Source organism: Humulus lupulus, chromosome 6 (genome assembly GCF_963169125.1).
Source record: "Humulus lupulus chromosome 6, drHumLupu1.1, whole genome shotgun sequence".
Taxonomy (NCBI): Eukaryota; Viridiplantae; Streptophyta; class Magnoliopsida; order Rosales; family Cannabaceae; genus Humulus; species Humulus lupulus.
In genome coordinates this window covers 126349410-126374006 of record NC_084798.1, presented here as the reverse complement: position 1 = coordinate 126374006, position 24597 = coordinate 126349410, and the positions used below count along the sequence as shown (strand labels likewise).

The following is a 24597-nucleotide window of genomic DNA, read 5'->3' as shown; positions in this document are numbered from 1 at the left end:
TCGTTTTAGCCAAAAATCAAGTTTTCATGACTGCATCGCAACAACATTGAAATATCATCGATTTTGCATCGAAACACCATTGATTTTGCATCGAAATTACATCGATTTTGCATTAAAAAAAAACATTGTTTTGGCCAAAAACAAGTTTCATGATTGCATCGCAAGCGCATCGAAACACCATTGGTTTTGCATCGAAACATCATCGATATTGCATCGAAAATAGCATCATGTGGGCCAAAAATCAAGTTTCATGATTGCATCGCAAGAGCATCGAAATTGCATCGAAACTGTATCGTTTTGCCCCAAAAATCAAGTTTTCATGATTGCATCGCAAGAGCATCAAAACACCATCGATGCTCTTGCGATGCAATCATGAAAACTTGGTTTTTTTTTTTCAAAACAATACTTTTTCGATACAATTTCGATGCAAAATCGATGGTGTTTCGATGCTCTTGCGATGCATTCATGAAAACTTGTTTTTTGGCAAAAACGCTGCTTTTTTTATGCAAAATCGATGCAATTTCGATGCAAAATCGTTGGTGTTTTGGTGCAAAATCGATGGTATTTCGATGTTGTTGCGATGCAATCATGAAAACTTGATTTTTGGCCAAAACGATGTTTTTTCGATGCTCTTGCGATGCAATCATGAAACTTGATTTTTGGCCAAAACGATGCTATTTCGATGTTTTTTCGATGCTCTTGCGATGCAATCATGAAAACTTATTTTTTGGCCAAAACGATGCTTTTTCGATGCAAAATCGATGATGTTTCAATGCAAAATCGATAGTGTTGCGATGCAATCATAAAAACTTGATTTTTGACCAAAACGATGTTTTTTTTTATGCAATTTCGATGTAATTTCGATGCTCTGCACTGAAATTTGACGAAAACTTTGAAGGTTTATATTTTTTCACTTAAATGTCTGTTTGAGATGATTGTTTTTTTAATTTTAATATTTTTTTTGAGATTTACAGGATTAGAATGAGAGAGTGATGCAATGAAAGACTTCAGAGAGAGAGAGATAGTTCGGACTAAGAGAAAAATAAGTGTTTGAATATTAGACGTATTTTTGTTTAAAAAAATTGAAATTATTATATATTTAAAATAATAATTTATGTTGACATATTAAAAATTGTATCTTACATATAACATAAATTTTCCTAATATAAACGGGGTGCTATGTATATAAGCAGCTGAATGTCCTTCTTTCACTTGCTTATTTATTTATTTATTTATTCTTTGTCTTATTTGTAGAATTGTACATAAACATTTTCTTTTTTGTTTTTGTCTTTCTCGTTTTTGCTTTCTTTATTTCTATCATGCATGCATAATCAATCATATATTTATTTGCTTATATCTTTTCTTCACTTTGACCTTTTCATCTCCATTGTTTATATGATAACAATAATTTAATAATCTTACAAAATATTAATCTTAAAGAATTAATTATTATTAATAATAAACTCTCAATATTTCATGAATGTTTAAACACACTTATATATTTAATCAATCAATTGAAAATACTCTTTTTTTTTTAAATTAGCTGAGCTCAATTTTAATTCAAATTCATTTTAATAAAATAATCATATTTTTATTACATATCAACATAATTGAAATAAATTATTTAATAAAAATTTATTTTTTTAATCAAATTTATATACGCTTTTAAAATAGAGTTTTATTAAAAAATAAAATAATATTTTTGTAAATATTTTATGTTTATTTGAATAAAAAATGAATTTTAAAATATTAAAAAAGATAAGTAATTTTAAATACCTAAAATTAAATTTTAGATATTTTTATAAATAAGTTTTATATTTATATAATTATTATTTTCTAATAATTTTATAAACCTAAGAAGAAATATATATATATATATTTTTAAATTAAATAAATATTAACACACTAAAAAAATTTAATGTCTACAAAATTATTATTTTTTATAAGCTAAGGATGTGCAGTGACTATTGGTCACAGTTGGTAATGGAATGATGTTCAAGGTTGTCAATGAACAAAAGCTTCGAAGCTCCTTGGTGGACTATTTTCATAAAGAACACCATAAAAATGAAAGTTAAAAGCTTAGATGGTATAAATGTCAATAATTTCGTGATCCGTACATATGATTTTTTTTTCCTAAAATAGTTTTTCGTGTAAATATCCCTTACATTTTTCAATTTCAAGGGTTATATGATATTATTTGGTTTTTGTTGTTATAATAGATTGTTACTATTAAGTTATTTATATATACATTTTTTGGATTACATTTAAATGTTTTGATTATTTTTTATGTTTTAGTATTTATATATACATTTTTATGTCTTTTAGTATTTAGTTATATTAGTTAGTTAGTTTTTTTTATCAATTACTTTTTTTCGATAAATTATCAATTACCTTTTAGTAAAAGATTTAATAGATTTGGTTACCTTGTGTTATATGTTTAATGTGGTAATGGAGTTTAAAAAAAAAAATCAAGATCTGGCTGAATTTATTGTAATGCTAATTGGTATTTTTTTTTAGAAAACTATCATAAGTTATTAATTTCAAACATAAGAATAGGTGTGTGAAGTTTCTCTCTTCTCTCCACGATGAAGAAGAAGAAAGTGACTCGAAAGCCTGCATCTAGAGCTCGGACTGAGGAGACTATTACAACATCGATACTTCCTGAAACCTCCATTCAGATTCAGACTAATTTACAGACTGAGGTAGATGTTTCTTTGCCTGTGTTGGAAGGAAAGCAGGGATTGAATTCGCAGGGGCCGAGTACAGAGGGTAATCAACTTCACCTGGTGGATGATGAGTTGGTTAAGGACATGGATTCAAATGTCGGGAAGGATGACTTTCAAGCCTCTGCCCAATCTCATTGGGTGAATCTCAGAGATAAGCTTCAGCTTAATGAAACGTCAAAACTTCATTATGAGGAACCCATGTTGAAAAATGGAAAGAAAGTAGCCCAAATTGATTTGGATGAGGTATCTGAACAGGCTCAGAATTGGAATTCAGCTATGATATGTATGGTTTTGGGTGCTAATCCCCCATTTGCTGTGTTTGAAGGTTTTGTTAAAAGAATTTGGTGTCATTTGGGTGTTGAACGGGTAGTGAGGATGCACATGGATCTCACCATTGTCAAGTTCAATGATGAGGCTGCAAGAGATTTTGTTTTGGAGAATGGAATTGTGCAGTTTGATAGGAAGCCGGTTATTGTGAGACCTTGGACTCAAGATCTTGATTCGATCAGACTAGTGCGATCTGTTCCATTATGGATTCGGTTGCCAAATCTTGGTCTGCAGTATTGGGGGAAAAATTGCTTAAGTGTCTTGGTTAGTACAATTGAGAAACCTATTATGGTGGATAAGTTTACAAAGGATAGATCTATGATAAGGTTTGCTAGAGTTCTGGTTGAGATGGAGATTACAGATGACCCTCCTTTCATCATCCATTTTGTCAATGAACGTGGACAAATTCAGGAGCAATTTGTGGAATATGAATGGCTTCCCATTAAGTGTTCGACCTGCAAAGGTTATGGCCATAATGCAGCAGAATGCAAGAAAACTGAAACAAAAGCTTGGGTTACTAAGAGCAAACTAGAACAAGATTCGACCAATCTTGCTCCAGATATTGTGGTTACTAAGGCCAAAGCAGGAGAGACATCTGAGGTTCAAGAGGAGCCTAAAGTTGTGGATACAAAGAATAATACAACTGAAACAGTTACACATGAGGCTGCTATTCAGGACAGGGCTCCGATTCAAGGTCTGACTCGGTCTCCAGCAAACAAAGAGAACTGAGAAGTTCCAAGGAAAATTGGGACCTCTAAAAGCAAGGGTAAGACTGTGAGTTCACATCTGGACAGGGATAAAAATGTGTTTAAAGTGCTTCAAGAACAGTTAACAGGGGAAATGAGTGGGGTACCGATTGATTCTTATCCTGATGGATTGCACAAACATACTTAGTTGAAATGTAAGGGGTTTGAATAAGAGAGACAAACAACATGCTATTTTACATCTCTTAAAGTTGTATAAAGTTGGTATATGTGCTCTGTTAGAGAATAAATTAAAGGGTGATAAGGTTCAAGATATGATTTCTAAAGTGATGGTTGGCTGGGATTACTATAGTAGTACGGCAACTGAAGGTAGGATACTGGTTCTGTGGAGGAGATCCTTTGTCAATGTTCAGGTATTGCTGGAACACCAGCAATTCATACATTGTCTAGTTAAATTTTCTAGTTTACAACAGGAATTGGTTATTACATTTGTTTATGGGTTTAACTTGTTGACTGAGAGGTTGGATATGTGGAGGGGTTTATCTTCCCTGTCAATTCTGAACATGCCATGGCTGGTTGTAGGAGATTTTAACGCAGTGTTTAATTTTGATGATAGAGTGGGAGGAAGGGAGATTAGTGCAAATGAGACTGTTGATTCTACTACATGGCTAGCTCATTCTCACCTTGCTAAACTCAAATGTGTTGGTTCAAACTTTACCTGGTCTAATAAACAGGAGGGGGGAGATCGGGTCTATTCAAAAATAGATCATGCATTTATCAATGAAGGTTGGATAGACTCTCTGCTAAATTCCATTGCTGAGCTACATTGGGAGGTTTATTCAGATCATTGCTTTTTCCTCATTAAGACTCTCACGGTTGGGAATTTAGGAGTGCAACCTTTCAGGTTCTTTAATTGCTGGATTACTCACAGCAAATTTAAAGAAACTGTTATGGCAAATTGGATTAAGCCTATGACAGCTAGAGGCTTATAGGGAGTAACTAAGAAGTTGTTACGTCTGAAACATGTTCTGAGGAAGTTTAATAGGATGGAAATTAGAGATATTGAGAAAAAATTTCATCAAGCTAAAGGTGTTTATCAGGAAGCTTTAACTAAAGCTCAAGAGTTGCCCTTTGATGTCACTGCTCAGGAGGCAGAAAGGAAAGCAGCGATCTGTTATAAAACTCACTATGCTAGATATAGGAGCTTCTTGATTCAGGGTAGCAAGGTAACATGGCTGCAAAAAGGAGATGAAAATAATGCCTATTTTCATGCTTGCATTAAAAAAAGGAGAGAGGAGAACCGGATAGTTTCTTTTTTAAATGACCAAGGGGACATCATTGATGACTATAATGCAGTAGTGCATCATTTTTTAGATCACTTCAAAAGCTTTATGGGCAGTACTGGTTTTGCTACTGGATTTGTTAAAACAGATTGCATAGAATTGGGGCCTTGTTTAGATATAGATCAGCAGCTGGGTTTAATTAGAGATTTTACTAAGGCTGATGTGAAGAAAGCTCTATTCAGCATTCCGGGTACTAAGAGCCCAGGTCTGGATGGGTATAACTCAGATTTTTACAAAGTTTTATGGAAGCAAATTGGTGATGAAATCTCAGTGGCTGTGTTAAATTTTTTCAATTCTGGAAGGATACCTACTGAGATTAATAAAACAGTGTTAACCTTGGTCCCAAAAACTGATGCTCCTAGCAGGGCGGTAGATTATAGACCCATAGCTTGCTGCAACACTCTCTATAAATGCATTTCCAAAATGCTCTGCAGTAGACTTTCAGAAGTTCTTCTATATCTAATTAGTTCTAATCATGGAGCTTTTATTAGAGGGAGATCATTAGCTCACAATATCCTCATCTTTCAGGATTTGATTAAGAATTATAATAGGAAGAACACCTCCCCGATATGTGTTTTGAAGATCGACCTTAGCAAGGCTTACGATACAGTTGACTGAGATTTCTTGGAAAGATTATTGATCAGCCTTCGGTTCCCCACCCAATTTATAAACTGGGTTATGGTTTGTCTCAGGGGTACCTCATATGTTCTTATGATGAATGGGAGGCTGCAGGGGGGTTTTCAAGGGGTTAAGGGGCTTCGTCAAGGGGACCCTATATCGCCATTACTGTTTGTTTTAGTTATGGAATACCTGTCTCGGCTGCTTCAACTTGGATCTATGCAACCTGCTTTTCGGTTCCACCCAATGTGTAAAAGTCTCAAAATCATCAACTTATGCTTTGCTGATGATTTAGTGATATTTTTCAAAGCTAACTATGGCTCTGTTCAAATTATAAAACAGGTGTTTGATGATTTTTACAACAGTTCGGGTATGAAGGCTAATCTCAGTAAGTCTCAAGTGTTTTTTGGTGGCTTATCTGCTCAAGATAAGGCTCAGTTACAGGAAGTTCTCCATCTTGAGGAAGGCTCTTTTCCCCTCAAATATCTTGGGATTCCTATGCGTCCTACTAAATGGAAAGAGGCTGACTGTGGTGAAATTTTGAAAACAATTAAGCTTCGTCTTCACACTTGGTCTAGTAGGCATTTATCTTATGCAGGTAAGGTTCAGCTTATTACCTCAGTTCTTCTAGGGCTGCGTAACTATTGGATGAATATTTTCTTATTGCCTCACAGTGTTATAAAAGAAGTTGACAAACTATGCATGTGGTTTCTTTGGGGCAACAATGGGTCCAGGAGTAACTTCCATCTCACTTCCTGGTCTAAAGTTTGTTTGCCGAAATCTCTTGGAGTATTGGGCTTTGGTGAAGGATCTAAATGGAACAAGGCCATGCTTGGGAAATTTATTTGGGCAATAAACCATCAACAGGAGACTTTATGGGTTAAGTGGATTCATGCTGTGTACTTAAAAGGTAACAATTTCTGGCACTACCAGCTCAAGACAGACACAAGTTGGTACTAGAAAAAACTCTGCCAATTACGAAACTTGTTTGTTCAGGAGGATATTGTTAATGCTAGTAGTCATGGGAAGTTTAAAATTGGACTGTTGTATGCTAGGCTTATATACCAAGCTCTTGCCAAATATCATCAATTTGTTTGGAGCCGAATGAGTGTTCCCAAGCATAAATTCATCACATGGCAAGCTGTTAACTCTAAGCTCTTAACCAGAGATCATCTTCTTCGAGTTTTTATGGTTCTTGACTCTGTTTTGTGCCCAGTTTGTGAGCTGGTTGATGAAAGCCACAACCACTTGTTTTTTGAGTGCTTGTTTTCCCAGCAGGTGGTTCGGCTGATTCAGGAATAGGTTAGATGCACTTGGCCTCTTTGTTTCTCTGCCTGGGCTGGTTGGATTGAAGACATGAGGGGGGGAGTTCATGCCTCGTTAGTGGCAGCTGTTTTCTCAGCCACAGTTTATTATCTTTGGCATAACAGAAACATATGTTATATTCATCACTATTCTCTTAGTGTCAAAGCTGTAATAGATTTGATAAAAAAAGACATCATGTTTAGGCTTAGTTGTTTTTCCCATAAGAACTTAAGAGGCATTGAGCTTAGTTACTGAAAGGTGATTGCCTTTTGTTTGTTTGTATCTGTGTTTGGTCCTTTGGGCTGAATTTTGGTGTATTTGGTTTGTGATTAATAAAGTCTATCTTTCTTGATAAAAAAAAAAAGACTTATTTTCCAAATTTAATTATATTCTTTTACTTGGAAACAATCCCATAACTTGATGGTAATATTAATTTTATTTTTTTTAACAAAAATATTACTTTTAATTTTGAGTTATAAAAAATGTTAGATTTGTTATTATTTTTATTTTCTAAATTACTATCCCATTTTCTGTCCCTCAAATCACATTTTGACAACTCAATTAAAATTACAGATACACATTTAACGGATGTTTGAATTAACTAAATCTGTTTTTTTATTTATGTATATTTTTTAGGGTTTTTACCGGCGAAAATACCCAATGTTTTCATGTTGTTCCACTTATACACCCAATCTTTATTTTTTGCGGTGAATATACCCAAACCCACATGAACTGTGTCTCCGTCACTACTTAACCCCTAAAGCGTTAAAAACGCTTACGTGGCCAATTGCGTGTACAAAACCAGACACATCATTTAGCCCAAGTAAGTTTTTAATTATTGATTGAAAAAAAAAGCTTTAAATCCTTAAATACCATATGTACGAGAGATCTCCATTGTAGAAGAAGAAGAAGAAGAAGAGAGAAGAGATGAAAGGGGAAGACCCAAGTGTGTCTTGGGGCGAATCAATAAACCAAGGTGGAGCCAAAATGAGGTCGTCGAGATCTAGGGCACAAGGTGTATTTCAAGCTTGTCGTAAGCATTGTGATTGTGGGGCAGAAACAGTGGAGAGGACATCATGGACCGATGATAATCTAGGGAGACGGTTCAAATCTTGCTATAGGATGAAAGTGAGCCAGTTTATATTTTTTGTCTTCTTTTTCCTTTATATATTATTAGCTTGGAAATAAATTAATTCAAGAAAACTATTTGTGAACAGTGGAATGGGGGTTGTAACTATTTCCAATGGATTGACCCCCCTATGTGTGAAAGGTCAAAGATGGTGATACCTGGTTTGCTAAGAAGAGTACGTGAGTTTGATGGTGATCTGGGCAGATATTATGAATATGACGATAGATATGAGTCTTGCTTTGAACCTAGTGTGGAGCCTTTTCAATGTCAAAATTGTGGCTATATGAATGGAAGTTTGTATGGAAGAGTTCATGCAAGTTCCTGGTTGGTAAAGGGAAATGTGAGGAAGATGATGTTTTTTTTTTTTTTTTGTAATTGTGTATTGGCTGAAAAAAATTATGTAATGTTCGACTTCCCTGTTTATTGTATTTAGTGTTGCTTTCAAGCATAATAAAAATGATGTATTTTATTTAGTGTTCGACCCTTCCCTGAAAAAAAATCATGGCTTCATTGAAATAGTGTAAGAGAAATATATTTATTTAGTGTTGCTTTCAAGCATAATAGAATGATGCACCAAACCAGATATTTTGTCATTGATTAATATTTTCAACTTTACAGAGCAAACATATGACATATTGTTAAGTAGCATAATGTCTACATGTCAAAAGTATTCCTAATGGCCAAGATGTCCCAAAATATTGATAAATTCAGACTGAATATGTACATGTCAAAAGTATGGTAATGCCTATATTGTATGGCGACTACACCAAAAAGAAAACAAGTTTTCTACATCAAAAGGGTTTAAGATTAAAGAGCAGCTTCTTAGTTGGTCTGAGATGTGGAACCACCATTCATTTGCTTCTGTCTCTTAGCTCGCTCCTTCCTTTTAATAGTTTCAGTAGCAGGATTCTGAGATGGTGGGTCTTCCTCTCTTTTTTTGCCTTGCAGGCTGTAATTAAACCAAAAACATAACTCATCATACTTAAGCAAATCACATTCATTTTAACTGCAAATGAATACAAGTCTGGCATACCGTGTACCAAGATTACCTCCATAGTTGCATTCTTGCATGTTACTCTTGAATGGCATGTTTGCTTGCAATTGCTGCAGTGATTAACTTGGCCAACTCTCCTAGCCTTTGTTGCAGTAGTAGGTGGTGGTTCATCTGCCTCTTTGTTTCTAGACTTTTTAGGCCTTCCAGGTAAAATTGTCTCTGTTGGAGGATGTATCGGATTCAGACCAGTGTCAGGCCACTTATCTGGGCTAGGCATTGGTTCGATTGGTGTCTCATAAGTTGCTTCATATGCTTGCCTCTTGTAGTAGTCATCTATGAATCCCACGGGATCTAGGTTTGAAAACCAGATAGCAGCTAAAGCATGCCCACACAGTATGCCAGACAATTGGAATAGCCTACATGTGCATGTTTTCGTTTCCAAGTTCACAACTAATGACTGAGCATTGATGCTTTGCAATAAATTTACCTGGAATTTACCACCTCCAGTAAGCATAGGGAAACAGTGCTTAGCAACATTCTTGTTTTTCTCAATGATGTCCATAATTCTTTTGGAAACAGGATGCACCCACTTAGAGACACTCATTCTTCTATTGCAGAACAAAATCATCATCCAATGCCTAATATTTTCTAGCAGAGTGATAATAGATTTATCTCTGGCATCAAGAATGGCATTGTTGAAACTTTCACAAAGTTTATTAATAAGAATGTCACATTTCACATGCTCCCTGAAATGAGACTTGGTCCATTCTTCTGGGTTTTTTTCATCAGCCATTCATACGCCTTGAAATTCTCTTGCTTAATTTCATTCATCCTATTTTTCCATTCAACTTTAGTTGTTGCCCTTGCAGCGGCCCACATCATTTGCTTAAGTAAGAGTCCAGGGAATTGCTTCTTGAAATTGGCATGCATATGTCTCACACAGAATCTCACTTCCGAACCTTGAAATACAGTACTTAATGCCTTTTCTAAGCCCTTTTGCCTATCTGAAATCATTGTTATTCTCTCTGGTTCATCAATCTTCAAATCCTCCTTCAATAAATTTAAAAACCATGTCCAGCTGCCTGTGTACTCCTTCTCCACTACAACATAAGTCACTGGAAACATGGCATTTGCTGCATCAATGCCAATTGTAGCTAATAACATTCCTTTGCAATATCCTTTTAAAAAACAACTATCCAAGCAGATAAGGGGCCTACAACCATTGAGGAATCCATCTTTACAAGCTTTAAGACATATATACACCCTTTCAAATAACCTCTTTCCATCCTGCATTCTGGTTTTCAATATTGATGTGCTCCCAGGATTTGTCTCTAACAGTTGCTTGTAATAATCTTCCAGTATGGCATATTGTTCCCTTATAGTCCCTTCTAACATCACTTTTGCACAATTCTTTGCTCTGTAGAAAGTTGACCTTGTTGTTCTTGAAAACTGAGTACGTGTTGTTAGCTGCATGAAACCTGTGTAAGTTAAGTTTGGGTTTATTCTGAACTGTTCAAGATAATGCTTTGCAAGCCAATTTGAGGTTGCATGTTTGTTGTTGAAAACCAATCCACATGTGTGCCTATCCACCAATGTATTTACCCTGAATGAGCACTTGTCTGACAGTTGGACTCTTGCATAAATGACCCAATTGCAGCCTTCACTCTTGCATTTTGCCCTTACCCTCCTTTGGTCATTGGCCAGCCAAACATACTCCCTGTTAATCTTAATAAAATGCTCCTTCAATGCAGTTCTAAATTGGTCCACGGTAGCAAAAAGCATGCCTAATTTAAATATGAAGTTATCCATGTTTGTTGCATGATTGAATTGGTTGTTGGATCTTTTTCTCCTCCTGGCATTACCATCCTCATCTGAACTAGACAAACTTTGTAGGTCTTCCTCACTAACATAAGCACCTTCATCATCATTTGGATCAGCTTGGCTACAACCGTCTGTAACTGAATGCCACCATGTTGCAGGATTAGCATTAGCAAACATCTCTTCAACCTCACCCTCATTCTGCATGTACTCCTCCTCCTCCATAACAAATTCAGACTCTTCATTACCTTCACCTTCATTTTTCCCATTCTCATTAACAACAACTTCATCATGCTGACTCTCTAGACCCCTTTCACCAACATCACCTTCACTCTGAATATTCTCACCAACATCAGCTTCATCATGTTGACTTGGGCCAAAATCATTATACTCATACTCATATTCGACCTCTTCTCCAACTTGGGCCTCTTCTGCAACACAATTGAGTTTTGGATTGACAACCTCATCGACAAATACATCTGCATCATCAGGCAAGTCTTCAATGACACAACTAGATTGTGTCCATTCCTCTGGCATATTGACAACAAAAAAAGGGTCCTCATCTTCAGAGTTCACAGAGTCAATGTCTACAACTTCAGGACCATCCTCATATCTAATTTCATTGTGATCAAACCAAGGATCTTCATCATCTGATAATGGGTTGACCACTACATCTGCTGGGATAGTTGTATCATCAGGAAACTCTTCTATAGTGCACACCGTCTTCTTAGAAAGTTCTGGGATATAAGGAATTGCATCTTTCTCCTTACTCCATTCCAACTCCAAAGTTCTTTGTAGTTGGGCCACAAAAATATCCACTTGTCTATAATTTCTCCTCATCATATCTTCAACCATTTCAATAACTTGTTTATCACCAATTACCATTTTAGCAAAATTCAAATGCTTCTCCTTAGGCTTCCACAAAAAACCCACAGGCAATTTATACCCTAAGCATTGCACCATCCAATCCAACTCATATCTACTGAAGTAATCAATGTGATTCCAGTCAAAAAAGGAAACTTTACCTCCATGATACCTTTTGTTGCCAAATGGAGTGAAGAAATTTCCTCCATGGTGCATTGCCACAGTAAAATGGCCCCCACACAGATCTAGCATATCAGATAATAAAAAAATACAAAGAAAGTTAGTGGGAAAATGGACAAACTCATGTGATATACGACAAAGCACATTACCCAAACAAAACAAAGAATATCCCACAAAAGTACATGCACAACACAGTCAGGGGCTTAGCATATCCAGGGGGTTCTTCGTCCTCAGTCTGAAGCATGGGCATTTTGTTCCAGTTCCTCCTCCTGCTTCGTCGTCGTCCTCAATCCGAAATAGTAAAAAGCAGGGGGTTCTTCGTCCTCAGTTTTCGTCGTCCTCCTCTGTGATCTTCGTAGTCTCAAGAAATTAGTTTCAGAAAAAACTCTAAATGTGGGTTTGCCTTTTCTACATGAAATGTGGGTATAAAGAATGCATTCCCTGTTCAAGCCGTTGGAAAACTTTTTTTTGATTTGCAGTTAATATTTTAAAGTATATGTGTCTAGTTTTGTACACGCAATTGGCCACGTAAGCGTTTTTAACGCTGTTAGGGGTTAAGTAGTGACAGAGACACAGTTCATGTGGGTTTAGGTATATTTACCGCGAAAAATAAAGATTGGGTGTATAAGTGAAACAATATGAAAACATTGAGTATTTTCGTCGGTAAAAACCCTATTTTTTAATTATAAAAAAAATCACCACCTCCGTCCCTCTATTTCTCTCATCTCGATACTCACTGTTTTTCTCCATCTCATTGGCAATGCTTCATCTTCTTCAATTTTTATTCGTATTTTTTCATTCAGATCGGTAAGTTTAAAACTCATAAGACTGTTTCCTCTTTAATATCTTGGTTTGCTTATAGTATGTCTAAGTTGTGGATTTCTATATACAGAATCTGAAGATGGGTCTGTATTTCATTTTTTTTGGTCTCTGATTATTGTTGTTACTGCGGTACTTTAATCTCTATAGCAACTAAGTTCACTACAGTATTGTGAACTTGATCTTTCAACAAGTACTCTTGAGAAATGTCTTCTCTGTCGATTTGCTCTCACTAGGATTTTCTCCTACTTTTAATGGATAATATATGTTATTATTTGTAAAAGATGGTATTAAAAGCTGCCTTTATAATTGTAGTTGGTTTCTTCGGTAATCTAATTTGTAATGGAATTTTTATCTATCTTTCTATGAGAAACTCTCATGCAATAATAATTGAAAAGAAAGATTTCAATCACCTTAAACTAATTGTTGAAGGGCGCACATGAAACAAAGAATATTGTTAGTCAATCTAAAAGGAAGAAAAGAAAAAGAGAAAGTTGACTCAGATGAGAGAAAGAAATGGACGGTAGTGATTTTTTCATAATTAAAAAATATATATAAATAAAAAAAACAGAGCTAACTAATTCAAATATCCGTTAAGTTAAATATGTAGTTGTAATTTTAATTGAGTTATCAAATGTGTTTGGAGGGAAAGGGAAGAGGACAAGAATTTGGGAAAGGTGATTTTTTTCCTGACAAAATAGTTATCAATTGTTTGATTTAAGAAATGTTAAAATATTTCTGATCTTTCATCTGCACCATAGAATGAAATGAAGGTAGAGTTAGGCGATGTGCACTATGCAAAAATAAATTCCCCATCGTCCATGGTGGATTGTATAATATAAAACATTAGTTGTGTCACATCAAGCAGACCACGTGTTTTACTAATTAACCAGGTTACAACCACGTTGTCTCCTCTTTCTTCTGGCTGTTTCTCAAACTTTGTACTGCTCTACTATACATATATTCGCATAAAATATTTCCCAAATTTTAGTACATTATAATAAGAAAAGCAGTAGTAACACAACTCACATTCTGAATCTTTTTGTTTAAAAGTATAGATCAGGGGTAACTGGTAGAGTAGATAGAGAAGGAAATGGAGGATTCAAACAACATAAAAGTGATGCAGCCCAAAAGAAGAGAAGCTTCAGAGACTTACTGTGTTACTGGGGCAACTGGTTATGTTGCTTCTTGGTTAGTAAAGACTCTTCTCGACAGAGGCTTCATAGTTCATGCCACAGTTCGTGATCCTGGTTTGAAACTCTCTCTCCCTCTTCTTTTTCATTTACCTTTCTTTTTTTTTTTTTGGTCTTGTGTTTATGTAGCCATCTTATTCTAGTTTTTTATTTCAAAAGTTTATACCAATAATTTGCTCCACCTACCTAAATTTATTTGACCAACATAGTATATTGTGTATCAATAAAGAATTTCTGAAAAGACTAGGTTCCTAACACTATTGCCTAACATCATAGCTTAGGTGATAGCTCAATTACAATACAAATAAAAGCAAAATATTCAATTACAAGCACATATGGGAGTTATATTCATGTGTATACGTATTGATGTTAACAGTACACATATTCTTTGTAGTGATGCACACGGGGCGGGGAGTGCTCCCCGTTCCATCCCTATTTATATTTCTAATCCTCATCCTCGTTCCATCTTTGCTTATTCCTCGTCTCGTCGAGGACGGGGTGAGGAATCCCCTATTGGGGTGGAGAATTCCTACGGGAACCCATTTATTTAAAAATTAAAATTTTAAAATAAAAATAATAAATTATATGTAAATTAAAATAATATTTATTATTTAAAATATTAAACATTATCCTAAATAAAATTTGAAATATTAAAAAAGTTACTACTATACTACACAAACACATAAAGAATGATATAAAATACATATAAAATATTACAAAAATATATAAAAATTTAAACGGGCCCGTCGGGGTGGGGAGGGCTATCTCCGTCCCCGCCCTATTTAATATTCGGGGATTAAAAATTATCTTCGTCTTCACCCCGTTTCCCATTAAGATGGAGATTCCCCGCCCCATTAGGGGCGGGGCCCGTCCCATGGAGAAAATGTGCATGGCTAATTCTTTGTGGTTTTACTGTAGTGTACATCCAGTTTGTGTCCCACTAAGTGAAACATGTTGCTGGTCCTAGAGTGAAGACCTAGGCATTTGACTTAATGCACAAAAGAATTATATACAAAGAGTGAAGACTCAACTTTCATAAATTTTTCTTAAAGTACCCTAAGGTTATAGATCTCCTAATAAATTAAGAAAAAGGATATTTGGTGCATTTAGCCCTTGATAAATAAATGAAGGAAGACTCTTCAACAACCACTTAAAGATTTGGAGACTGGCTAGCAAATTTGGGCTGACTTTTATAGGTTTCCAATAGCTGCTGTAGAGTCCTAGAATTGAGGTTCCAAAACAGGAGTCATAATTCATGCTCTGTCTATAGTCATTTTCAATGAGATTTGCTATTATCATAACATGATAGCTTAAATGTGACCATATATTGTTTGGTTTTAGTAGCACAGGTCTGGTTAGGCAGCTAAAAAACCATTGCCTAGGAACAACATTGTTGAATTGAATGTAGAGAATCTGTAAAATCTTTTCAGTTCACTAATAACAACTGTATTAAGCACCCAAAAAATTAAATTCTCTTCATGCTACTTTTCTGTGAAGAAAATTGACCTAAAATGGCCAATAAGTGTTCCTCTTGATCTCTTTCTTTGTAAAGAATTGGCTAAATTGTATCCTAAAATATTTCAGCCAAGTGCTTGCACCTATTATCAACGTGGAGCGGGGCTGATCGGTTGAAATTGTTCCGAGCTGATTTGAAAGAAGAAGGGAGCTTTGATGAGGCTGTGAAGGGATGTGATGGTGTATTTCATGTTGCAGCTTCAATGGAATTCAGTGTTAATGTAACAGAAGAAAACATTGGTAATTACTAATTAGCTACTGAAACAATACTAAATAATTAAACACATATGCTTGATTATTATTTTGCTACAAATTCTAATTTTCTAACATATATAGTGTCATCTTTTCTTGACCTCATAAGAGAGTTATGTTCAGTCAAACATCATTGACCCTGCTATCAGTGGAACCTTGAATATTCTGAGATCCTGCTTGAAATCCAAATCTGTGAAAAGGGTTGTTTTCACATCTTCCATTAGCACTCTCAGTGCTAAAGACAGAGATGGGAAATGGAGAGGGGTTGTAGATGAATCTTGTCAAACTCCCATTGACCATGTTTGGAATAAAAAAGCAAGTGGATGGGTACTAATGTTTTACTTCCTTTCTTTAATTTCTTCTTCTCTTTTTCTTTATAAATAAATTCATTGTCACTCATTTTGTTTCTCTCTCTATATATATAAGTCAGGTTTATGTACTTCCAAAGCTTCTCACAGAGGAAGCAGCATTTAGATTTGCAAGTGAGAATGGTGTTGATCTTGTCTCTGTAATAACACCTACCGTTGCCGGTCCATTCCTAACTTCCAGTGTTCCTTCAAGCATTCAAGTTGTCTTGTCACCACTAACAGGTGAATTTTCTGTCATCGTTTTTTGTAAAGATGATACGCAAATCCAGGATATTAATTGTTACTCAAAGCCTCAAGTTTTACTAATTTCTTTAGCAAGTTTAAGCGTTACTTAAAAATAGGTTTTATGCTAAATTATATAATTTTGTTGAAATTTTAGTATTGTAAAATAATAATAATTTTGGGCCTGAATTGTTATAGAATTTAATTTTTTTATAGCAATTTAATTTTTTTATTAAAATTTAACCAAATTAAGTCAAATGTTATTTAAAAAAAATATCGAATGAATTAGTACTATTTTTAATACTAATATTTACTAAACAATGTTTTTTATCGACTAATTATTTCTCTTTATGGAGTCTGCACCTATAGTGGTAGGTAGCTATTATATGTTAGGATTATTCATATTATATATAAGAAGAGTAAAAAGAGTTGCTAAATAAAATCTAAGATGTGGGATATTTTTTTGTAGGTGACTCTGAGCTGTTTAGGATTTTATCAGCTGTAAATGCAAGGATGGGGTCAATTGCATTAGTTCATATTGAAGATATATGTAGAGTTCACCTATTCCTAATGGAGCATGCTAAAGCAGATGGTAGGTATATATGTTGTGCCCAAAGTTGGCCATTGTGTAAGTTGCTTAATCATCTGGCTCAACGGTATCCATGCTCAAACTTGGAGAGGTACTTCCGCTTTCTCAAGTCTTTCTTTTCTTCTTCTTTGTTGTTATATATAGTTACAACTGGTTTTGGTGTGTGCAGATCTGTGAGAGATGTTGAGCAAGTTCCTTCAGAAATTTCTTCAAAGAAGCTAAGAGAGTTGGGTTTTGAGTACAAGCATGGTATCGAAGATATCATTAGTCAGACTGTTACTGCGTGTTTAAATTATGGCTTTTTAACTCCAATTAGAAATTTATTAATAGACAATATGTCTACCTAAATGTAAGAAACTTTTTTTTTATATGATCATGTGGTCAAGTGAAAACCGTAAATAAAATTCAAAACAATCACCAAAGTTAAGTTAGTCAATCCCATAAAGTCTCAGATCAAATTGAAAGCTGTTACACACTTTGACAGGTTTATATGAGTGAAGTCAAGGGTAGGATTGTCGTTTTAAGTAGAAATGTTTCGTTGTCAAAAAGAAAATTGGGTGTGGTGAGTGAATGCGGACGGATTGGATCGGATTTTTCTCGAATTATTTTGGTCAAAATACGGGATCGTCTTGCAAACTGACGGTAATTTCACTATTTCAGAGTAGATAAAAAGATTATAAAATTTTAGAATTTTAGAGTCACTTATAAAAGCAAAAAAAATAAAAAATTAATTGAAGCTACCACGTATCGCAACCTTATCTCGTTATAATGGGCCGGGACGGGCGTAAGCTACTCCCTCCTATTTATGTTTCTATTGCCACTGTTGATTTAGTAGAATGTATTAATGAAAAATCTTAAAAAGTTTTTTTTCCTTTTTTAAGAATTAGCATCAAAAGTAAATAATGTAATAAAAAAAATTGTAAATTAGTACCTGTTGTACCCTAATTTTGGCTCGAGTCATCCACTCAGTTCGAATACAGCTGGAAAATTAATATACGGAGAAATAACCAAGGAAATGATATATGTTTATTATCCACGTAAGCAACTCCGGTTTTACATGGGCACGCATGGTGTTAGGCGTCCTGGGTTTAACCCGACCTACAGACATCAAGGTTGTGAAGCACGAGCTCGTAATATTCAAACAGTTGTCGAAGTACGAGCTTAGAGAAATATCATCCTGCTCGTGGTATCTCTGATATATTGCGTACCCGCGGATCCCTAAAGACTCGGGTATTTTTATACAATTATTTATGACCAGCTTGTCGTATTTAATGTCCTAGATATTAGGAGAATATATACTTTATGATCAAATCATATCCTGGTATAAATGGGAATAGTTTATATTAAATGTAATAAATATGTAAATCCGTGATTGACTCATGCGGTTACCCAAACCTGTCCATGGAATTTCTCCATAAATACTGAAAATATTGGACAGGGAAGAGGACGGTTATTCTGTGATACTGAAATTCTGCCAAAATAGAGAGAGAAACAACAATAATATAGGCTCGTGGACTAGGTGGATTTTAACCACTGAACCACGTAAAAGATTTGTGTTCTTGTGAGTTCATTTCATCTTTCGTTACGGATTATTACTAAGCACTAATCAACCTTATTATTTCTTAAATACACTGTTGGCGAAAAACCGCGTCAACAGTTTGGTGCTTTCATTGAGAGGGAAATTAGTGCTTTCATCAAAATCCCAGTCAAATCTCATCATGGTGCTCACTCGCTGCCCATACCTATGTCCCGCGGACACGTGTCGAAAATCCAGATCCTCGGCCTCAACCGCAAGCTGTAAGCTTCGCAAATGGAAGTTATTGGACTGAAAGTCATCGAAGTGGTAGGTCCGGGGGCAATCTAAGAAATCATCTAAGTTCGGCACAAAGCCCTCGATACGATCCACAACCTGATCTACGTGATCACCTGAATTCACAGAGAAGAAATTCAGTTCAAGATAAGGGTGTTAGTTATACTCGTCAAGAGGGAGGTCATTCCGAAGTACGTGATAATGGGAATACCCCACAAGACCAAGCTCGAGCTTGGAGGGACAACAACCCGTCAAACACGTACGATAGGATTGGAGCTGTTGAACAGCCCCAAAATAACCTAGGGACCAGGGACCAAACCCTCGAGAGGCTAGCTCAGATGGAAGAGTAAATGAAGAAGCTCCTAGCTGGAAAAGATAAAGATGATTGCGATTCAGAGGATGAACTTGAGCTTTTCGCTCCAAATATTGCGGCGGCCACATATCCGGTGGGCTTCAGAATGCCACACTTGTCAAAGTTTGACAAAGATGGGGATCCGTCTGATCACCTTGGGATGTTTAACACCATAATGATGGCCCATAACGTCGGGCTCGATCTAAGGCGCATCTTATTCCCCTCAACTCTGATTGGGCCAGCCAGACAGTGGTTTAAACAATACAAGAGGCATTCTATTAGCTCGTGGAAGAAGTTTTCTGCTGATTTAAGAGAGCATTCAAGGCTTCCCAGACAGCTCGAGTCAAGGTTGATTCATTAGCCAATGTAAAGCAGCAGCATCGTGAACCATTGAAAGCATATCTAAGTAGGTTTGTCAATGTCGCTACTCGAGCTAGAGATGCCGACGACAGCTCCAAGCTCATGGCAATGAGAATGGGAATCCTTGTTGTAGGCGACCTGTGGCAAGAATTAGAAAGAAAAGGAGTTAATAATATGGACGAGTTCTTGGCAAGAGCTCAAAGATGGGTTAACCTGGAAGAGGCGCAAGCTTCTGTCGCAGGAACTAGCCAGATCCATGCCCAGCCCGTTGGAATGGTAACGGATGTTGCAGCTACGGCTCAAACCGTTATCTAGAATAACCAAGGGGGAAATAACAAGAGGAAGGGAAATGGTGAGGGCGACCAGAGTGAAACAAAGAAAAATAAGTCTGGGGAAAAATTCAAACTTGTTTACGTAACCTATACCAACCTCACGGATACTAGAGAGCGCATCTTCCTAGCCAATTCTACTCGCCTTCCATGGAAGAAGCCAGCACCACTGAAAAACCGCATCAACGGTTTGGTGCTTTCACAATGATATCGGTCATAACACTGATGATTGTAGACAGTTGAAGGATGAGATCGAGACCCTTATCAGGGCAGGACCTTTGGCCCAATATGCCCGAAACCGAATGGTCCCTAGTCAGCCTATTGGGCAAAACCCTTTGTCAGCTCTTGATGCCCCAATGAATCAAGCTCGAGTTAAAGCGAATTAGAACGACCCTCATCTGATAATAGGGGGAGATATAGCCACCATTTCGGGAGGACCTCATCTGGCAGGCATGAGCAGAGGTGCCCAGAAGAGGTACATTAACGAACTAAAATCCTATAACGGAGTGGAGTTCGTCCCGGAACAACGGTTATCCAAACAACAACGATTGGAAAAACAACCAATTATTTTTACAGAAGAAGATTCTAGCCATATCCAGTTCCCACATAACGATCCTTCGGTGATAACCGTTCAGCTCGCCAACCGGAGAGTACAGAGGACACTAGTAGATAACGAGAGTTCTGTGAATCTACTTTTTAGATCCACCTTGGAAAAAATAGGGTTGTCTGTAACAGAACGGAAGGCGAACTCAATGTTTCTGTACGGATTTTCTAGCGAAGGATCAACAGCCATCAGAACGATCGAGTTACTGATAATATTGGGAGAAGGCTCCCGAACTGCCTTCAAGTTACTCGAGTTCATTGTGATCGACTGTCCAACTGCATATAATGCAATTCTAGGCCGACCTGCATTGATGGCATTTGAAGCCATAACCTCTATTTGCCACCTAGTAGTCAAGTTCCCCTCAGCTGCGGGGATAGGCACCATTAGAGGCGATCAACTCGCTGCCAAGGAATGCTATAACATTTCTATGAAGGGAAAATCATAACCTGGGCACCAAGCTATGGCCATAAGTGACGGAGATGAGGAGTCCCAGGAAGTGGAAGACACTTGTGGGACGGAAGAACCCCAAGAAGCAAAGGATAGCAGCGTCGTCCCACATGATGACATTGACCCACGAATGGGCGAGGACAGGTGTAATGCCCCAAATTTCCTAATAAGGTTTAGGACCTTGATTAGGAGGCCGGGAGGGCCATCATTGATTTATTATGTTATTAAGTGATAATATGCATGTGAACCCATTTCTGATTAATTGGGGGATTTTCATATTTTGGCCATTTCGGGCATATTTGGCATATATGTGATATGTGTGTGGAGCTTTATTATTATTTGGTTATGCTAGGGTTACTCAGCACGAGACGATCCTAGGAGGTAAGCTAGTGGAATAGTCACAACATGATTTATTCTTGACTCGGAGTGAGTCAAGGGGTATTTAGTACATTACCGGGTTATTGGGTAATGGGAATAAATATTTGATGATAAATTGGGAGTTAGTAAGATCAGGGGGAAATTATGGAGGTTTTGACAATTTTGCCCCCAGGGACGTTTTCGGGACCCCGAGTGTTAGGATTTGTTTGAGGCTACTTAAGCTTGAAGTAACCTGTTAAGAAATAAAAAAGAACGTTCAGTAAGTTCTCTCTCCCTCAAAGTTCCATTTCGTCTCCCGATCACATTTTTGAAGGAAACTTGAGTTCTAGGACTCAGATTCAAGCGAGGATCGAGGCATAGCAATTCTAGGAAAGATTAGAAGCATATTAGCCGGAGGATTTAGTTGGGAAACGACATAATCGGAGAAAATTCAAGTTTTAAGTTCTAAGTATTTAAAGTTTTTAAGCTTGAATTGGAGTTTGTGTTTTGATGAGTTTTTGAAGGAATTGAAGCTTGGGTTTTATGGGTTTTGGATCATGGGGATGTTTGGGATCTTTGATTTTTGAGTTTGGAGATATTTGGATAGGTTTTTGGAAGGTTTTAAAATGGTAAAATCGAAGAAAAATGGTTGGTTAGTGGTTAGGCCGTGGCCCTATTCTTGGGTGCCGAGGCCCAGGCTCGATGAAGAAGGTGGAGGTTTTTGAAAGGCTTGGGGGGCCGCGGCGCTTGGTTAGTGGGGCCACAGCGCTTGAGGTCATTTGTGGCTAAAATGATGTTTTGATCATGGGAACTCAAACCTTAGGCCTCGTGATCGTTCCTACTACCCGGTTTAGTGAGATTCGATGTCCCGGAGGCTAGGTCTTGGTTCCGGGATTGGGTTTTAGAACTTGAACTCATTGGATCATCGTTTATGGTTGTGACTAGGTTATCACTAGGGGCTTGGAATTAGGATCGTGCTTGTGGCTCGTTTATTGGTAACCCATGCTTAGACCAAAGGGAAGAAAATTGCACCCCGTATATGACATGCATGGTTATTATTGAGACATGTTGAGGGTTTAAATGTGATGCATGAAAAACATGTGATTAGGGCATGCCATGAATGTTGAATATGAGATTGTTCAGAGCTTGAGTCTCTGTGTTTGAGCATGATCCTAATTATGCTAGCAAATGTTAAGTAAGCATGTTGAATGCCCTGTATTTGGATATTTGACATATGATATATGCCTGGTAGCATTGCTTACTTGTGCGTGGCACTGAATAACTAGTCAGATTTGGCAATGGTGTCAGTATTAACTGTGAAGCTGTGACTCATTAGTCAAGTTCAGCAGTGGTACTGAGCACTGGTCACCTGGTATTGACTCGTAAGTCAAGAACGGTCTTAGCGTGTTTAACGCAAGCCGATAAAGATTAGATCTAATCAACATCTGCATTGAATGACTCAAATGAGCATTAATGCCGAACCAACCTCAAGTTCGATGAAAACTAAAAGCGCTTGTCTAGTCTAAAGGCTAGTTATTTAGAGACAGAGCCAGAATGGCTAAGGTGACCTACATGTCACATGGCTAGGAGGGTGTGGGACCTCTGGGATTTAGTTACTAGTCATCTAATAGAGTGTGACTCATTAGTCACTCACACAGAGATAGACTCATTAGTCATCTATTCAAGAAGCAGGTCCCCAGAGATTTACTCATCAGTCATCTATTCAGAGGCAGGACCCCATAATCATTTATTTGAACTTATTTGCATGCGTGATGAAGGATATTATTGCTAGGCATGCACATTATGATTTGATGACATGTTATTACTGTTCATGAGCACATTGAGTTTTCTTGCTGGGCTTCTGCTCACGGGTGCCATGTGGTGCAGGTAAAGGAAAAAGAAAGTTGGACCATCCTTGAGTTAGAGAGCTTAGGTGACGATGTGTACATATGCGGCTGCTCAACCGCCACGACCGAGGGTTGAAAGAGGAACTAGGGTTAAACCCTGTTTTGCCACTTAGATCAGCTGGTTGTAAATATTTTCTTGTAATGAACCTTTAAATTATATTTTTTGGATCCCAATGTATACAGTAAACATTCTAATGAAACATTATATCTTAAACAAAAATTTTAATCCTAGATTGCTAATCATACTTAGTTACACGATTATGGCCAAATGACTAGGTTAGCGAGTTTAGCACTGTTTACCGAGTTTTTCGGAAACGAATACAAACAAAATAATAAAAAGATAAGAATTGTAGAAGTGCATAAATATAAATAGACAAATAGGATTTTTACGTGGTTCAGGCGTTAACGAGCCCTAGTCCACGAGTCGATGTTATTATACTTGTAGAGAATTATAGTAAAATGGCTAGTGTACAAGAACCTCACAAACTCACAGTGTTTCTCTCGAGTTCTCTAGAAGAAGACGAAGCTAGAGGGATTTTAGCAGAGTTCTTGCTATGTAATGTGTTCTCCTCCCCTCCCTATTGCAAAATGAGGAGGTCTTTATAGCTAGAGTTTTGGATTAGGGTTTTTCTTTGCCCCCCTGAGTCTTAATTACACCAGCCATAAATAGGGGATACAATTACCGCAGTCGCCTGGCTACCAAGCTCTATGTGGGTATATTTACATGAAAGTATGGGGAATGCACAAAGGCAGCTGTCTTTTCCAGGCTGTCAGCGGAACAGTAGGCGAAATGGTACTTTTAGGCGTGCTGGGATGTGTGCAGCCTCGACCTGTCGGGCGTGTCAGGCGGGATCCTGTGTCAGGTGGATATCATTCCAACTATGTCTTCTCCATGACTCGACCGCTTGGTCTTCTTCCGTGCGAGGCACGGAACTGTATCCGCGAAGGTAACCTGAAGAGCTTCTCCTGGAAGGACCTTCCCCAAAGGATATCCCTTCGGGAGTCCGGGAGAATTGACGAGCTTCCGCATCGCGGTTGCTTGAAAGAGTATGCTGGACACTAAACGGGAGAGGCGGAGCCTTTCTGTCCATCCGCGAGCTCTGGTCTCCTTTTGTGAAAGACTTTGATAATTCTGGTTCCCCGAGACTATCCATCTAAACGCTATCTGGAAATCTGGATAACATTTACCCCCCAAGGTCACGGGGCTTGAGAGGTCCGGGAGCTTGTACAGTCCTCCGGGTGTTCTGGTCTCTAGATTAGGCGAGGGGTCACCTCCTGCGTTCCTGGAAGGGTTCCTTTTTCCCGCCTGAGTGTCAGTACAAAAAAAAGGAAATTTCTTCTGTTTGAACTCAAGTACTCAAGTGTGGCGAGGGCCACGCGTCATGTAGGGAATGGCTCTGTGACCAAGACGTGTGCGTGAGGCGACTGGCTGAGTAGTGATTTGACGGTATTTAATGGTGCACTG

At 37.2% G+C, this 24597-nt stretch overlaps 3 protein-coding genes across 3 annotated transcripts; all 3 read left to right on the top strand.

Moving 5' to 3' along the window:
- The first annotated feature begins 2585 nt into the window (after positions 1-2585).
- LOC133785445 (uncharacterized) lies at positions 2586-4749 on the top strand. Its single transcript, XM_062224677.1, has 3 exons — positions 2586-3747; positions 4040-4170; positions 4231-4749. The coding sequence occupies exons 1-3, from the start codon at positions 2586-2588 to the stop codon at positions 4747-4749; spliced, it is 1812 nt and encodes a 603-aa protein (XP_062080661.1).
- A 1152-nt stretch (positions 4750-5901) lies between these two features.
- LOC133785444 (uncharacterized) lies at positions 5902-7020 on the top strand. Its single transcript, XM_062224676.1, has 2 exons — positions 5902-6597; positions 6715-7020. The coding sequence occupies exons 1-2, from the start codon at positions 5902-5904 to the stop codon at positions 7018-7020; spliced, it is 1002 nt and encodes a 333-aa protein (XP_062080660.1).
- Positions 7021-13792: 6772 nt separating this feature from the next.
- Positions 13793-17394, top strand: LOC133784190 (putative anthocyanidin reductase). The gene is made up of 6 exons (XM_062223649.1): positions 13793-14077; positions 15605-15775; positions 15897-16114; positions 16218-16377; positions 16847-17057; positions 17136-17394. Exons 1-6 carry the CDS (start codon positions 13921-13923, stop codon positions 17311-17313), a joined length of 1095 nt encoding a protein of 364 aa, XP_062079633.1. The 5' UTR covers positions 13793-13920; the 3' UTR covers positions 17314-17394.
- The last annotated feature ends 7203 nt before the right edge of the window (positions 17395-24597 follow it).

Excerpts from the sequence above, each read along its gene's own strand:
- LOC133785444 (XM_062224676.1), top strand. The coding sequence starts at position 5,902 with ATGGAATACCTGTCTCGGCTGCTTCAACTTGGATCTATGCAACCTGCT. Across the intron at positions 6,598-6,714 it reads ATCAACAGGAGACTTTATGG|GAGGATATTGTTAATGCTAG; the intron begins GTTAAGTGGATT and ends TTGTTTGTTCAG.
- LOC133784190 (XM_062223649.1), top strand. The coding sequence starts at position 13,921 with ATGGAGGATTCAAACAACATAAAAGTGATGCAGCCCAAAAGAAGAGAA. Across the intron at positions 15,776-15,896 it reads TGTAACAGAAGAAAACATTG|AGAGTTATGTTCAGTCAAAC; the intron begins GTAATTACTAAT and ends TGACCTCATAAG. Across the intron at positions 16,378-16,846 it reads TGTCTTGTCACCACTAACAG|GTGACTCTGAGCTGTTTAGG; the intron begins GTGAATTTTCTG and ends ATTTTTTTGTAG.
- LOC133785445 (XM_062224677.1), top strand. The coding sequence starts at position 2,586 with ATGAAGAAGAAGAAAGTGACTCGAAAGCCTGCATCTAGAGCTCGGACT. Across the intron at positions 3,748-4,039 it reads GGACAGGGCTCCGATTCAAG|AGAATAAATTAAAGGGTGAT; the intron begins GTCTGACTCGGT and ends GTGCTCTGTTAG. Across the intron at positions 4,171-4,230 it reads GATCCTTTGTCAATGTTCAG|GAATTGGTTATTACATTTGT; the intron begins GTATTGCTGGAA and ends AGTTTACAACAG.